Genomic DNA, 17,418 nt, shown 5'->3' on the forward strand with positions numbered 1-17,418 from the left:
GCCATTGTTTTTTTTCATGGGAAACAAGAGCAGCAGAGAGAGAAAATGGCTAAAGCAAAGATAGTCCTCGACATCTAATTCACTTCAAATGAAAGAGTTAAAACGGGGCTGCGGTGAAATGGGACAACGCTTGTTCGCCCCGAGGCTCAAAGTGAGTTCATTAACGTGAGGCAATGACTTACCAGAAAGGCTATTAGACTCCGTTGCGTGCTCTCCCATTGAAAACAGCTTTTAATGTACTGTAACGTGTACAGAACTGCTGTGGTGATTTTGCGAACCCGATATATATTCTGGGCAAGAACCTAATGGGAAATAATTGGAAGAAAACACCAGTTAGTATCTTTTGATACTAGACATAATGTTTATGACTTTGCAATCAGGTTGATTCAGCTTTCAAATCCCTCATTTGCTACTCTGTAGTTTGATGTTTAAAGCCAATTAAACTAATTAGTTTGACTATGACTAATCTAAACTATGACCATGTGCAGCTTTGTTGTGGCCACTTTATTAGTGGGTTGTGGGGGGAACATTCTGTCTTTTTTTGCTTTTTTGCTCTTCTGGTTTCTATTATGTGTATGAGCACGATGTAGTGAATAACAATAAAATATCAGTAGAAATCACCTTTTTGCTGAATTTGATGTTTTCCTCCGTGAATTTTGTCTCCTTGGGTTGGAAGGATCTGACACCGGCTCTGACCTGCGAAAAGATGTATTGAAAAGAAAAAAGGCGGGGGGAAAAGACAAAACACTTGGTATCAGCAAATGATTGTAAAAACTCTGTATGCATCTAACATGATCACCAATGATGTGGAGAATTTCCACTTTTCCTATTTCGCTTGATCCTTACTTTGTTATAGATAACATCCAGCACCAGTGTGATGGTCCCTTTGGACAGCCTTCCCAAGTCTTCTTTCTTCAGGAGCCGACAAACCTGCAGTCCATTCTGAACCTTTTGCATTAGGATTTGAAATACATAGAGCATCAGACAATAACCATCATAGGGACTTTTGTGGATGAGAAATGCGGGCCTTTACAGACTAAATCACAGCACTATACTGGATGATCACAATCCAACTTACGGTCAGTAAAGGGATCGCCACTTTCCCCAAAAAGTTTGGCGCATTGTTTGCATTCTCATCAAGGACAGTGAACTCCATCACATCGTGGATGTCCTTGATTGGGCTGTAACATCAGATGAACACATACGTTATGCACATTTATCTAAATTATATAAAAACGTAGCACCTTTATGGGTGGCTGGCGATGGTATTTACTCACAATGTAAAGACTTTGTTCCACTCTGGATTGAGGGTCTTGTGGACTGTGTGAGTTTGAAGCCTGCTGTTACCAAGCTCAATAACACAGAAGGGGTCACTTTTCCCTGCAAATGACAAAGCCGTGTTATTATTTTATCTAACCAGAAGGCCACGACCATGAGGACCACAATCAGAGAAGAAGTTCTGCTCCACGTTACCGTTGAGGTCTGCTGCTGCAAGATCTGCTGCCTTTAGAACCTTGACCTGAAGGAAGCCCACCTCCTCCGCACATTTGTGTGAGTTCTTCAAGTGCTGCAAAAAGGAATGTGATGAAGTCATCTTCACTCAAAACACTGTCTGTGAACCTGGCTGAAGTCGTCATCTCCAGCACAAATTTTATTCTTAGTGCCCAAAATGTACCAGAATTATGTTGTCATTATTGAAATAATTGTCTGCCACTACTTCTTAAAATCAATATAATTGCATTCCTTCTAACTGAATCAAGTGATATTAGAATCCTTAGTAAATCCTGAATATGGGATGAAGATGGGCTGGGCTGTTGGTGGTGACAGAAAAATCCTTATCAATTATGCAAAATAACAATAATAACAAAATCTATAGACACAACACGCTGCACTCAATTGACCTCAGTTTACCGACATGACCGGGTGCCGAATCCCTCAATATATGATCTAATAAATTGTGCTGCAAAAAAATATACATAAAAGGTGTGCTGTCCGGTAATCTTGATAAGAACAGGCAAAAAAGAAAACTAACAAATTTCTCCATGATTGCATCTCTCTCGTCGGGCTGCTCCAGCGGCGCTGTGTGGAGGTCACAGATGGAGACGCCGCAGCAGGCCCTCAGGGAGACCAGGAACACCAGCCGGCCCTTCCCTGGGTCCAGCACATGGGTGCAGAGCTGAGTCTCGTTCACTGGAAGTCTGGACACGTCAATCTCAAACCTGCAACACATGAAGGGAAGTCTCATGTCAATCTCAAATCTGCAACACGTGAAGGGAAACGGCTCCGGCGAAATGAACAGTACCCAGCGGGACATACTCACATCCCCCACGATTCGTCACTCTTCCTCCCTCGCTTGGAGTACACCTCCACCTGCAGAGGTTCCTGGTTATCTTCAAACTGGTTGAAGTCAAACTGCTCTCTCCACTGGGGATTGGCCTGAATGCATAGGTTCTGAGGGCGGTAAAGCCACGGATTCAGCACATATAGTATCATGGAAACACACACGCATGCACACGCACACACACACACACACACACACACACACACACACACAATGCAATGTCAGGTTTAATGCATCGTCAGACTGAGCAGCCCCTGCATGACAGGTGGATTAAGTCTTCATTCAGTCCAACCAGAACGAGGCAGGAGAGGAGGAGAGGTTGGTGGTGTGCGGGTGTTTGTGTACATGTGTGCGTGTGTGTGTGTGTGTGTGTGTGTGTGTGTGTGTGTGTGCGTGTGTGTGTGTGTGTGTACACCTCCGGTAGCCACTCTGGGATTGTAAACACTGACAGCTTCCAATTAGAATCAGCTTTGTTCAACAAACAAACAAGCAGAGAGGAAAGCAGAGAGGTTTACAAAGAAATGACACGACAACACGAGACAAGTGCACCGCGGAATCATCAGGGGGGGAGGCCAACAAGTAGAGGTAGATGAACAGGGCCATGCTGCGTATGCAAATGAAGGCGGTGGAGCCCAGCACCTGAACGCACGGGGAGACGCGAGTGGCAGCCATGCCCAGCCTAATGAGCTGCCTCTGCCATGGCCCAGTGAGCCAAGGTGCAGGTGAGTCACTGACAGGCACCTGCTGAGAGAGAAGCGGGACCGAGAGAGAGAGAGAGGGGCTGGGAGGGGGAAGGAAAGACTTAGATGAAGTGTAAAGAGTAAGACCTGAGTAGACGAGAGAGATAGGGGCTGGGAGGGGGGAGGAAAGACTTGGATGAAGTGTAAAAAGTAAGACCTGAGTAGATGAGAGAGAGAGGGGCTGGGAGGAGGGAGGAAAGACTTAGATGAAGTGTAAAGAGTAAGACCTGAGTAGATGAGAGAGAGAGGGGCTGGGAGGAGGGAGGAAAGACTTAGATGAAGTGTGACGATTAAGACCTGAGTAGACGAGAGAGATAGGGGCTGGGAAGATGGAGGAAAGACTTAGATGAAGTGTAAAGAGTAAGACCTGAGTAGATGAGAGAGATAGGGGCTGGGAGGAGGGAGGAAAGACTTGGATGAAGTGTGACGATTAAGACCTGAGTAGACGAGAGAGATAGGGGCTGGGAGGAGGGAGGAAAGACTTGGATGAAGTGTGACGATTAAGACCTGAGTAGACGAGAGAGATAGGGGCTGGGAGGAGGGAGGAAAGACTTGGATGAAGTGTGAAGAGTAAGACCTGAGTAGATGAGAGAGATAGGGGCTGGGAGGAGGGAGGAAAGACTTGGATGAAGTGTAAAAAGTAAGACCTGAGTAGACGAGAGAGATAGGGGATGGGAGGAGGGATGAAAGACTTGGATGAAGTGTAAAAAGTAAGACCTGAGTAGATGAGAGAGATAGGGGCTGGGAGGAGGGAGGAAAGACTTAGATGAAGTGTGAAGAGTAAGACCTGAGTAGATGAGAGAGATAGGGGCTGGGAGGAGGGAGGAAAGACTTGGATGAAGTGTAAAAAGTAAGACCTGAGTAGACGAGAGAGATAGGGGCTGGGAGGAGGGATGAAAGACTTGGATGAAGTGTAAAAAGTAAGACCTGAGTAGATGAGAGAGATAGGGGCTGGGAGGAGGGAGGAAAGACTTAGATGAAGTGTGAAGAGTAAGACCTGAGTAGACGAGAGAGAGAGGGGCTGGGAGGAGGGAGGAAAGACTTGGATGAAGTGTAAAAAGTAAGACCTGAGTAGATGAGAGAGATAGGGGCTGGGAGGAGGGAGGAAAGACTTAGATGAAGTGTGAAGAGTAAGACCTGAGTAGACGAGAGAAAAGACAGAGGGGGGCATGAGAAAAGGGATTGTGGGAAAAACGGAGTAAAGAACAAGGCCCACCTTGCTCTTGTATCTCTGATCACCCAGGCGGAAGCGGACGTAGACGTCCCCGTGGCCGTGCTGCGGCAGGTCCTGTCCCTCCACCAAGGTGATGGCGTACACCCCGCTCCACAGCTGGTTCTTCAGCTGGTTCTTCTGCATCTCGGCCGTCGCCGGCTGGACCCGGTGCTGCTGCGGGGGGCACAGAGAGAGAGACACACACACGTTGTTGTTTTTTTAATATGCGGAAGAGCGTGTGTGTGGAAGCTCCGCGCGCTCCTCCACTCTCTGTTTACCTGCTCCTGCCTCAGCCTGGCACCTCATCATGTTCAGAGAGTGCATGAAAGTAGGACAAGGGCTTTACACACTATACAGGCACATCTCTGTTGGAGCACATTAGCACATCGCTACTGACAGGCAAGCCACACCACGGCAGGCAAGCCACACCACGGACGCTCCTGGAGAGAGAGGGAGAGAGGGACGTCAGCGAGCCCGCCAGATGTCCCTGGCTGTGACAGTCCCACTCATCACTGGCTCCCAGACACTTGGCATACTGCACCAGAGACAGCAGGCAGCAGTGAGTAATGATGCAAACCACATAGCTCTCTCATCAGCAAATTATGCATACATGCCCGTATGTATGGCCAGCATACACTATATGTTTACTGTATGTTGGTTGGCATATTCTTCCCGTTTTGTTTTCACCCCGCGGAATGCTAAATCTCGGTGTACAAAATGTGTCCTAGTCCTAAATCTTAAAGGTCCCATTTCATGTAAAACATGAATTCCCGTGCCTCTATTATTATTATAATTAATAAATGACTCATTATAAAAGGACTTGGGCATGCTATAAACATCACTGGAAGTCTCAAAACTCGCCAGGTAAATCCACACCAGTCGTGTAAGGAAGAAATGCCTCCAAACGAGCCTTTTTGACTTCTGTAACTTTGTGACATCACAAAGTAACACTCATTTAATTTAATTTTACCAACGACACCCAACGACAATGAATGCAGAAGACAAACGTTGTTGTCTGTAGCAAAGCTGCATAGTATGGAAACATGTCCAGAAAACACTCAACTGCACCAAAGATAGATCTATCCTAACAGATCATCTCATGAGAGGCTCCGCCCCCTCAGGGAGAGACAGAGTGGATAGAGACGTCCCACAGAGGCTGGATTTGAGTGTTTTTTTTTTGCAACAGAATTCATAACCTTGTTTTAAAGACCCACGAGACACATTTTAAACGGCTAAAAATAGCATAAAACGGGACCTTTAAATCCTAAAGCGGAGCTAAGAAATTAAGAAAAATGTTGTGCATAATGAGAACTCTCTGGAATCAAGGACAGGCCTGGCAAAGAATGCACTGGTCCTGCCGTGTGCGACAGAGGGAGCGAGGGAGAGAGGGGCCTTGATATGTCTCCATGTGTTGGAGAGGTCCCGTGAGGCCGACCGGCGACAGAGGCCAGGCCTGTAAAAACAAACAGCAGAGAGGTTGTGCAGGGCTGACTGTAATTAAAGAGCATGGCCGTAATCTGCTCCAGCCTCTTTGATTGCCCGGCTCCTTCGGCTGCCCCGGCCCACGCCGCTTCAAACAGCCCCTCTAGTACGACTCCCCCCCCGCCACTCCGGCCCCTCCCCTTCACTATGGCCCCCGCTACGACTCCCCCCCCGCCACTCCGGCCCCTCCCCTTCACTACTGCCCCCGCTACGACTCCCCCCCCCGCCACTCCGGCCCCTCCCCTTCACTACGGGGTCACAACCCGCATTGCCACCCAATCCGGAGGGGATCAAAGCACATCTCAGGGACCTGAATTATCATGGAATACCAGAGGCACAGCCCTATAAATATCACCCCCCCCCCCCTCCTTCAAAAGAAGAGGAACGGAGAGGGAGTGGAGGAGCGATATAAAGCAGGCCTCAGCCAAGTCATCCCAAGTGTTTATCTTGGACACATTTCTATCTCAGCGGCCAATAAAACAATTCCACTTAACTGTAAGTGGCCCCTAAAGAGAATCTATTCCTGGTCCTAAAAGGGCTGTGCGATTGCTTCCATATGGTGGGACAGCATGGGGACAAGCAGGACGAGCTCAGACCCGGGTCCATTTGGCTGGTGCCTCGGCTCTGTCCGTCCACAGCTGTGATATTACATCCAAACATCTGGGTTATTGCCCGCTATGCCTGGGAATTATCAGCCTTGCCGATCTTAGGCATCCCACACTGGCAACGTGCCTCAAACAGCAGAGGCCCCCCCTCCTCTCTCCTGTTTGAAACACTATCACACAGCAGAGTTTTGCTCCGTCTCCGTGCTGCTCACACAGAGGGAGAAAACCATGTTCGGAGAGAGGGGGGGAGCGGAGCTGCGAGAGCTGTGCATTCGCCACCTCCGGGATAGGTGTTAAATGCAATAAGATATTATGTTTGTCAAAAATGAAATGAAAAACAAAATGGCATTGATACATTGTTAAATTTGCACTTGTGATTTAGGCGGCTGAAAATGTATACATTGTTAAATTAGTGCTGTGATAGGCAGCAGAAAATTGATACATTGTTACTGTAAATTAGGACTGTGACTTATAGGCAGCAGAAGATTGTGTAGAGTCCCATCGCACATCTCTGTCTCCCTCCGAGTCCCCTTAACCATCTGTAGTGGATAACCTATGTGTATGAAAATGGGCTTCATGGATTCCTTTCTCATCTAATATCAAATTGAGATTGTCTGCTGGACCGTCAAGAGACTGAACAGTGGCAGATGTAGTGACTATATGGGTGTGAATATAAACCCACAGCTACAATCACTGCAGTGCGAGTCCCAAACAGCAAACCCTCCGATTTCACTCTGAATCTAATTACAGCTACAATATATTGAATACCGCTTGAAAAGAGATGGAACTTTTGTTTACTACAAAACCCAGTACTGTAGTATAATACTCATCTAAGGGCTTTTTCAAGACAACATATTCTGTCAATATCAGTATTTTGACAAATTGTGTATTATTCAATACTTTTTTCTTTTTTTGCAGCAAATGATATCCTACTGAATATACTATGCATTGCAAAAAAAAATAAGGGGGAAAAAAGTCCGCTATAAAACCACAAAAGAAATGTGCTGTGCTGAAACCAAGGTTACACACAAAAGCCGGAGTCCTGGGCGTACACCTCATTCTTTGTTGCACTATAGTACAGTGAGCTACTGCCCCCTAGTGCTTCACATCAGGGAAACTGTAAGCACTAACATTAAAACGTCAATATTGAACACTGGCATAGTGGGTTTACTTTTGGATCACATTTGGAAATGCAAATATAAGAGCAGATGTGACGATATCAAAAATCCATACCTTATTCTTCCTCGGTGCCCATCTCTGTAAATCAGAAATCATCCAATTAGCACAATCAATCAAGAGAGAAGTCGAGACAGAATGAAATGTGATCTGGCATCAGAAACACTCTTACGGGGCTTCTCTTGATGGTGGCGTCTCTGAACATTAAGCAGACGTCCACGACGACCACTCCCGTGTTGTCTTCCTTCTTTTTGGGATCATCCAGACGCAGCTCCATCTCGCAGGTTCTGCAACACGGACAGAAAGGCCACGGAAAAGATTCAACACTGATGGCTACTTAACGGATATATCCTATATCAATAATCTATTACATTATATTTTATTTTATATTTCATAAAAATGCACTACTACTCACTTGTATAACTCGACATTTTTCAGGTCAATGGTGCTGGAACCCATGAACTCATCAGAGGTGCGCCTTTTATCATAGACCTGCAACAATATCACAGACATAATTTGACGTGTACATTGTAGGCTCCTGTGTTTTGCTGTAGACCAAATCTGTTCATAAAAAGTTAGTTACCAATTCTGGCAATTGGTATACTGGCAATGCTGCCATTCAAGCAAAGGTGTTTAGAAGGAGCGAGGAGGCCTTACCCGAACCTCCACGACATGCTCTCTGTCTCGCAGGGGGTGCGAGAAGGACTCGTTCCAGCGCGGGTTCAGGTTTTTATACACCACTTTGCTCTTGTAGAACTGTTTTCCTTCAAGTTTGAACTTGACGTAGGGATGACTTGTGCCTAGCATGAGCAAGGGAAACAGAGCAGACCAGCACGACAATGAGGTTTCGCGTGACACACAAGTGGTAAATTAACATAAAGTCTTAGGTTAACATACATAGTGTAAAAAACACTGATCTTCATAGGAATCTATGCCACAAAACGAATGATCTAACTTGAGTTTATTTCACACGGAACATATTGTCACTGTTAAAAAAAAACACATAGACGGAGCATGAGAACACACACATGCACACACACATTACACACACCCTTCCCCCCATGCTGCTGAAATCAAAGAGCTGCTGTGTGAGAGAGTGAAACGTGCGAGGAGGAGGAGGGAGGAGGTGCGGGGCACAAAACACAGGGATGTAGCTGTTTAATTGTGAACGAGTTGAAACATTGGCCAGCGTGAGGCGAGAGCGCGGAGAGCGAAGAATCTCGAAGCAACCAGTGTTAATCTCCCCAAGCCTGTTAAGAAAGTCTGCCGGGCGGCGGAGTGGGGCGGGGGTACGGCACTTCCTTTGTCTCTGCCGTGGCATGATGCAGATTGGCCCAAAAAATGAAAGGCGAGTCCCTCCATGCCTTCATTTGTGCGCGGGGAATAAAAGGGGTGCTTGAGGGAGCCTGCAGGGAGGCTTGAATCACATGACAAAGGCCCCGTGGGGATGGTGCTGTCAGGCCTGTCAGCTCCCCACTCCAAATGAACATCTCAGGACCCACAGCAGCTCCGCCCTGCCAGCCTGTGACAGCCAGGGAAACCTCCAGGCAACTTGACAGGAGGAGAAAGTGGCAGCTAGCAAGAGGAGAAAAGCTCTGGCATGACTGAGAACGGTGACGACGGAAATTAACGGGGGGGGGGGGGGTTGAACAAAAAAAAAGGCGAGGGGCGGGGGCCCCCGGTGGGCGTGGGTCCCCTTTCAGAATATGTAATGACAATGTATGCCATTGGTGAGGCTTTGGCACGGTGGTGATTGTTGGGCAAACAGTGGAGAGACAGGAGGGGGCGTGCAGGGATTGCATCACCGCGGTGGTGCCATCTTGTCAGGGAAAGTAAGGTCTCAACTAGCAGGGAGGGAGTAGGGCACTGGGCTTTGGAGGATCATTATCATTCCTCGTTAAGGATTACTTCCCAATTTGCACAGGAGCTAGTTCCCAAAAAGCCAAAGCATATTTAGCCGCCTAATGGTTTAAAAGTTCAATAATGAAATAATACAGATCTAGCTTTGAGATATGGTCTCATTTTATACATTTCTGCAAGGAAAAAATGCAGCTATGTCAATCTAAAAATGACCAGCATCAATCTTTGAGTTGAAGTCAAATAAGTTATAGAAATAGTCTGAGAATAGTCATAAGGTCAGTAAATAGCCATAGTGCCCGTGAGGCCGTGAGGTCAAACATAATGCGTCTCTAACGCCGCGGTTCCACTTGTGGACACTCGAGGTCGCTGCTTTCCCAAAGTAAACCCCTATGGGGGTCTGGTGGGCCTCAGGGAAGGGTCAAGAGGAGCACTGAGGAGAGACAGATGGAGGTTTGTATTTGACACATGCTCTCTCTCTCTCTCTCTCTCTCTCTCTCTCTCTCTCTCTCTCTCTCTCTCTCTCTCTCTCTCTCTCTCTCTCTCTCTCTCTCTCTCTCTCTCTCTCTCTCTCTCTCTCTCTCTCTCTCTCTCTCTCTCTCTCTGCACAGATCAATATTGTGGAGTCATTGGGGACTAAATTCTCAAAAGACAAACTCAGTTAAGAATAACAATGGGCTCATGTGTTCAAATCTGAACTATCTTTTACAGTTTAGATCAGATTTACTATCCTGATATACCGGTAATACATTTACCACGGTATGGAATCAAATGTACCACTTTAAATCAAGCAAGCTATACAATTATAATAATAAAGATATCTTACAATTTCAACACTCCTCTAGAAGATGACAACTTATAATTACGAGTGGAAATAGGATATGTGCTGCCCACACATAGCCAAAAATACACTAAACACACAGGTACTATTATCAAACTAAAATAATTAATAAAAAAAAAGTGGTGCCAAAATCAAAATTGCAGTTTTGATTCAAGATTTACTCTAGTACACAGCTGTATATAATGTACAGTATATTGTAGCCAGTGCAACAGCATTTCTTTTCCTTTTTCATGTGAAAAAATAAATCCCTCACATTCAAGATCATGGAAACAATTATCTGTAGTTGTGTATGCTATGCTAATTTCATCTCTTGTGAAAGCCATGATAACTCTCTTTACAGTATGTCAAATCTCCATACCACATGCTCCGTTTCCACAAAGCCCATCAGTTATAAAGTGAGGAGTGATAGACACTATAATGTTGGAATGGAACTGATAGACCATTTCCATGTCGACCTACAGTCTTGAATGAGGCATCAGCGTCTTCTTCTAGAGGCCGTGGCTTCTTTTTTGTTAGTAGTGATTGGCTTTATTCTGGTCTCTCTCTTGCTGGCAGTGAATGCTTTGTTCTGGTTTGACTGCATACCTCTCTAGTAGTTTTTGTGCATTGCAACACTTGACAGGAGACCTCAGTTCCTTAAGTAAACAGTAGCACTTATTGAACACGTAACATCCTGTCTTTCTTTATGCATAATATGACAGCGCAGCACCAAGGTATTTCCCTTTTGTCATTTTCATCCGCCGTGTGAATGGCATGTACACTACAGTATACACAGCCGTATCTGCAAGATGCGTCTGTATTTACAGTAGAGCATGACCGACATATCGCTCAACCTATATTGCTGGCCAATAATGGCCTATCAGAGGTATATCGGCGTCTATATATACATGTATATATACATGTGTATATATATATATATATATATATATATATATGTAAGGGATAATGGATAGTGAGCCGGTGATTACTGGCGAAATAATGACCGACAGGTGATATTGAGCCCGACGCGCAGCGGAGGGCTTAATCATTCACCTGAAGGTCATTATTTCCAGTAATCACCGGCTCACTATCCATTATCCCGCTTAGAACACAGCCTACAACTAAATCATTCAATAATCTGACAAAAATAATTATTCAAATAGATTTTTTAATAGCGTTTTCAACGACAAAGCGGTTTCATTCATAATTGGCACACAAGACACCACAGCTGCAACAGGTTGGCCTAATTAGTAGTGTCTTGCTGACAAAAGGCTCTTATCAACTGATTAATCCAGGTGTGGCAGAGCAGCGGTCGGTTGTCGAGAAATAATGACCGGTGAATCTTGTTGATTGACCAATCAGAATCGAGTATTCAAGAGAGCCGTGTTCTAAGTAAGGGATAATGTATACTGAGCCGGTGATTACTGTGGAAATAATGACCGACAGGTGAATGATTGAGCCCGACGCGCAGCGGAGGGCTTAATATTCACCTGAAGGTCATTATTTCCAGTAATCACCGGCTCAGTATACATTATCCCGCTTAGAACACGGCCTACAACTAAATCATTCAATAATCTGACAAAAATAATTATTCAAATAGATTTTTTAATAGCGTTTTCAACAACAAAGCGGTTTCATTCGTAATTGGCACACAAGACACCACAGCTGCAACTGGTTGGCCTAATTAGTAGCGTCTGCGGACAAAATGCTCTTACCAACTGATTAATCCAGGTGTGGCAGAGCAGCGGTCGGTTGTCGAGAAATAATGACCGGTGAATATTGTTGATTGACCAATCAGAATCGAGTATTCGAGAGAGCCGTGTTCTAAATATATATATAGGTATGTGTTTAAGTTATATAGGCACTGGCACCATTTAGTGAATCTAAAACGTAATTTCAATCATGTAGACTACTTAGCCACGCCCCATCCATTCACATTCCTCCCTATTCATTCAGTTCTCCACGCCCAGTTTCATTCATACTCCTTCCTATCCAAGTACAGCAGTGATCCATGCTATCAATAGCCAATGGGTTCAAGCCATCTCCTTCCCTCGCTTTGCCATTAACCAATAATCTAAAGCGGTTGATAGTACTTGAAGTGTTTGTATTTTAGTCTATGCTTGGCTTCTTACCGGTTTGCTGTCACTCCGCAGTCACCGTCGTTCCCATGTTCCCATGTTCCGGTCGTTTTGCCCCGCCTCCTCCCCTGCCACCACCAACGTCATGGCTCCAGAGCGATTCCCCCATGGGGGGGATTTCTATTCTACGCATTGCTGACGCCCTCCCCTCTCATCATCGCTGGAGGAGCGTCGTCATGGAGCCATACGCCAAACCTTAATCTAGTTTTATTTGATCAGTAAAGTTTATTGTGAACTTTCATACTAGTCTCTCATGATTGAAATATATTGGATCCCTTTGTCCTTAATTGAAGTTATATTATGTTATATTTGTGTGTGTGTGTGTGTGTGTGTGTGTGTGTGTGTGTGTGTCTTTTTATAGTTCTCAGTGACCCAGTGCACTGATGTCATTTGTAGACAATAAAGTTGATTCTTAAACTGTCAAATATCCTGCCTCAGTGCCTCAATTAGCCTACATATCTTTGTCACAAGTGTTTGATATTTGAGGGATTGTTGCAAAAAACGTGTTTATTTATGTAGGTATACCCGAAAAATCCAGTATTGGTGTGGGGCCCTAATTTCCAGTGTCATAATGAAGCACCAACTCTTTTGCTGTGGCCCAAGTCAAGGACCTATGGATGTCCAGCAGATTAGTATTTCTTGACCTACCGGAGCGCTTGTTTTTGACGACCAGGTCCCTCCCCTCTTTGAGGGTGATGTTGAGCAGGTATCTCTGCAAAGCAGCAGGTGCTGAGACCCCAGGCGCTGCTGTCACCTGTTGTGGAGAACCATTCACATTAGTGTGCTTCCTCCATGTCAGGTGCTCGCCCTCCTTCAATGAGCACAGCAGCCCAGTGGGTACTCACTGAGTTGTCGGACAGATCCGGCATGGCATCGTCAAAAAGGTCATCCTGAAACAATAAAGAGCAACCATTCAAAAATATATCAACTGTACAGGTCATATTCTGTTCACTGGATATCTATGTGAGAAAGGGTCATTAGAACATCATATTTTAGACTCAAATGAAAGCATCTGAATAGTCAAAGTGGGTGGTCATGGTGCGTTCTGCTCTGTGGTGCACGTGATATTTTCTGGCTGTTCCAGTAAAACAGTCAGAAAACCAGCCAGGGTCACTGTAGCTCTAGCCAGGCTAGCCATTGTTAACAATACCAGTTGATAACAACACATGGTATTTTGCCATACAAGCACTGTAGCAACATGCCCACAGATATAGAAGTTAGACAGTACTGTCTATGAGACACAATTCACACAAATAAGACAAAAGTGCTGAAATAAACAGTGTATTACTACAGCTCTAACTACTGTTGCTGCGGGAGCTGCCATCTTGGATTTTGAGGTTGGCGTTGGTGAGGTAACCGCCGACTTTCATAGTAGGAAATCCCAGTTCAGGTGACGTCACAGGGGCGTTCCCAACCTTTGAACTGGGAAATGAATCCTAGTTCCCAGTGCGTATGGAAGGCGGCATTATTGTTGCAGCTCATGTCTCACTCAGAGGTACAAAAAGCAATTTGTCCACTGCATGTAAATACTGCTTACAACAGTAACAAAACACAAGTGTTAAGCAAAGTGACATGTTATCGTCTTCCTCCTGTCCTTTTTCTGTTGAACACCACATTGTGTCTCTAACTAGTAAGGCCGGTTTGGGACTGGTGTGTCTATCAGAGAAGGATCTAAGGCAGACGAGGACATAATGGTCGCAGCTTCAACTACACCCAGGGGCTGTATGAAGTCCAATCCCCTGTGCTCAGTTTACATTTAACACCAACGATGTGTGACATGAGCTGTAGAGAGATTACACTGGTGATATGGGGATATAGCACTATATGGTTATATGTCAGCGTTAAAGGTATAAATGGTAATAGAAACAGCACGGGAGAGGATGAAGGATGTCTATTTCATGCAGCATATTAAACCTCATGGCACGTACAACAGCTAAAAATAGTGGGGAAAACCAAACCACATCATTTGAATGTGAAAGGAGAGCTTGGAAACATTCAGGCAAATGTGAGCAACATAAGAGTGGTTCATGTTTCTCTTACTGTAGTGTCGTTGCACATTATATTAAAAGGTGCTGTAAGTGGTATTAAAATAAATAATAAAATAAAGTGTTAAATAGCTCTACTTTGTGACAGCCATCACTGATATCGGGTGTTTGGTCGCAACATGGACGCTAAGGTTGGCACGATGGACGTCGACCATCCTCGATGCGCCGACCCCCATCGACCTCTGAGCCTTCTACATCGGACCATCGTGATTAATTATCTGTTTGAATTAAAATTTTGCAGATTTAATCATTTAAAAAAGCACGCGTACCCTGTCCCCAGTTCAGAGAAGCGGTAGTGCGGAGAGGTGGGGAGAATAAGCAGAAGTCGGTTGTGTTGTTGTGAAAATGTTAAGACAAAGAAGAAACTTCACGTTCTTAATGTCAAGTCTTCAACTGTGAATTCAACCCGCCTGTTTCCATTACATAGGCTGCCTGCTGCTGTGCTTCTATCTCTCCTTAACGTCATGTTAGGTTCAAAACTGACTTATCAAAGTGAAGAAAACGCACACTGTAAAGTCGCAGTGAGGTGCTGGTCACGGCAAAAAGATCCATGGAAGAATAGGAAACCACACACTCTGGCTCAGATGTAAAGATTTAATAGACAGACAACGTTTCAGCCTGCTGGCCTTTGTCAAATCATATGAGATATGCATATGACTTGACATTATGATTTGCATCTGAGCCAGAGTGTGCGGTTTCCTATTTTTCCATAGGTTCAAAACTGAGCAGACACAAATCTAACGTTAGCTGCCAGTAATTCTGCCCGTTTTCTGCCAGCTAGTTAAATTCAACACACACACGTTGTTGGTCAGGATCTGTAACGTTAACGTTATTTGTTGTGCGCCTTTCAATATTGCTGGTAGTGATAGCCTACTGTTTGAGTCGCCTGGCTCTGTGCTGTAGTAGTAGCCTATCCAAGCCCACTGGTCTCTCATCATGACATGTAGAGCTCAGCTGTGCTGTTGTTGTGAATGTGCATTGCAGCGACGTCGGCGCAGCCAAACGGCACCGCAGCAACTTCTTAAATCATTCATTAATCCCCCCCCCCCCCGCCCGCCCCCCCGTCAACCACGATGCCATCGTCCATCGCGATGTTTCACTGTGGAACCATCGCGATGGCTATTTGAGTGACATCGCACAACTCTAGTCTGCAGTATACAGGAAATACATCTGCTGGGATCCCATCACACTTTTATCCAATCAGGAGAGAGGATTCCACAAATATCTTTTGTGTTTGCTGCAGAGCGGAGGGACTAACCCACATTACTCACCAAACACTATATTAGTGATGGCTGTCGGAATGTAGAGCTCTTTCACACTTACAAAATACACACACTTACAGGAAGCACCTTTAACAACTAGTGGCATGTTTTCCTGGATACTATAGTAATATTAGGGTGATATTTTACATTCGCTATTATTGCTCTTTTCCTCTTGACACTTTATCAAAGGTTCAAACTTTTTTTAAATGGTGATTTTAATCTCAAACATTTCTGGAAGTATAGGGTCTCTGAAATCCTTTAGTTACAGTACGTGCACTAGGGCTTGGAGTGGATTGTGCTTGACTGATCCCTATAAAGGGAGATTGTCTTCAATATCTGTAATTTAGCATAGTGTTTGCTGATATAATATGCCGATTGTTGAGTTGAAAAATACAGACTTCAAATAAGAATAGGATCTGCCGACTGTAGATACACAGATGCGAAGAAAGTGAGAAGAGCACTTTCACAACATTGAAACTGACCTCCATTTCTTCCTGGGCCTCTTCTAGCTGGGGATCTTCCATGGAGAAGACCTCTGACATGATGTAGGCATCTCGGTCCAGGTCCTCGGAGTCTGTAGTAGTCCAGGGCAAGTTGACTCGCTCCTCGTTGGGGGTCCCGCAGGTAGAGTCATCTGCACTCTCCCCTGGAGTCCCAAAACCTTCCACAGGCAAAGACCACCTATCTGCAGGAATGTTCACGCGGAATGCTCTTCTTCTTCGAGGTGGTGTCTTCATCAGCTCAAGTGATGTGGGCTTTTTTTCTACGTTAAGGTTAACTTGGTCTTCACATGAGTTTGCTCTGGCCAGTGCTCCAGTCACCCCTCCTGGAAATGCTTGGTCTATTGGAGAGTCTTCAATGGTGTAAAGTCCTTCTGTACACGCATCTACTCTGTCTACTGAGGGGTTTAGTTTTGGTGCAGGTACTTGTATGTTGGTAGCAAGAGATCTTGGTGCAGGAACAGGAGCAAATGCAGGTGTTGGTATATTCCCCTGGACAACAACAACTTTGGCTCTTTTATTCACTTGTGCATACAATGGTTCTGCTGCCCGGTTCACTTTGCTGTCTGAAACTGACCTTATTAAAGTATCGTTCACTTCCTCATAGAGGGGCTGTGTCTCTGTGGGCACACTTATTCTATTGGCACGTCCAGCTCGATTATCTGTGTTTAGTCTGCGCCGACTTTCTGGCACCGACTCAGTCAGTTTGTCTCCAAAGACAGATCCACTGGTGACGGATAAACCACTTGCAATGGAGTCAGTATCACTCTGGCCAGAGGAGTTACCAAAGAAGACGGCATCTGAGACGGTGGTGAGCAAGGCACTATCTGTAGGAAATGGTTCGCTTGGCACAAACCTCAGGTCCGGTACTGAAATACTGCGTCGGTGGGCCAGCCTCTTTCCCTGCTTGCCAAAGGCCTTCTTGCCTGGCTTCTTCAGGTTGGGTAGCTTCGTTTTCAGACGCAGGTTCTCCAAGAAGGTCCTTTTCTTGGGATCCATCTTGAGTAATATTACTATTGGCTATAGGTGTCAGATAAAAAAACAACAGTGAAATCAAGATGAATATGATTTCTGTATGCAGGCTTAACACAAGGCCACAAGGTGTCTTTCCACAGCCAAATATATGGAATGTGCAAAGGAGCTGGCCAGTGGCCAAACATTCTGCATTATTATGTCTACTCTCCAGGAAAAATGTCATGCCAGAAAAATCTGGCTATGCACTCATAAGTGGCACTTCAC

The 17,418-nt window shown here is 45.2% G+C and overlaps 1 protein-coding gene across 1 annotated transcript in view; it reads right to left on the reverse strand.

Annotated features, from left to right (window-relative positions):
• mctp2a (multiple C2 domains, transmembrane 2a) overlaps window positions 1-17,418 on the reverse strand; it is a 49,011-nt gene that overhangs the window by 30,457 nt on the left and 1,136 nt on the right. Inside the window, exons 2-17 of the mRNA XM_083654496.1 lie at window positions 16,162-17,199; window positions 13,218-13,262; window positions 13,021-13,126; window positions 8,215-8,357; window positions 7,973-8,049; window positions 7,730-7,844; window positions 7,615-7,638; window positions 4,298-4,468; window positions 2,321-2,451; window positions 2,033-2,219; window positions 1,474-1,567; window positions 1,278-1,380; window positions 1,079-1,181; window positions 847-948; window positions 622-696; window positions 183-302 (exon numbers count right to left, since the gene is read on the reverse strand). Of these exons, the coding sequence (XP_083510622.1) occupies window positions 183-302; window positions 622-696; window positions 847-948; window positions 1,079-1,181; window positions 1,278-1,380; window positions 1,474-1,567; window positions 2,033-2,219; window positions 2,321-2,451; window positions 4,298-4,468; window positions 7,615-7,638; window positions 7,730-7,844; window positions 7,973-8,049; window positions 8,215-8,357; window positions 13,021-13,126; window positions 13,218-13,262; window positions 16,162-17,178 (2,613 nt within the window). The 5' untranslated portion in view covers window positions 17,179-17,199. The remainder of the gene's footprint in view (window positions 1-182; window positions 303-621; window positions 697-846; window positions 949-1,078; window positions 1,182-1,277; window positions 1,381-1,473; window positions 1,568-2,032; window positions 2,220-2,320; window positions 2,452-4,297; window positions 4,469-7,614; window positions 7,639-7,729; window positions 7,845-7,972; window positions 8,050-8,214; window positions 8,358-13,020; window positions 13,127-13,217; window positions 13,263-16,161; window positions 17,200-17,418) is intronic.

This window comes from Poromitra crassiceps (genome assembly GCF_964638095.1).
Source record: "Poromitra crassiceps genome assembly, chromosome: 18".
Classification (NCBI taxonomy): Eukaryota; Metazoa; Chordata; class Actinopteri; order Beryciformes; family Melamphaidae; genus Poromitra; species Poromitra crassiceps.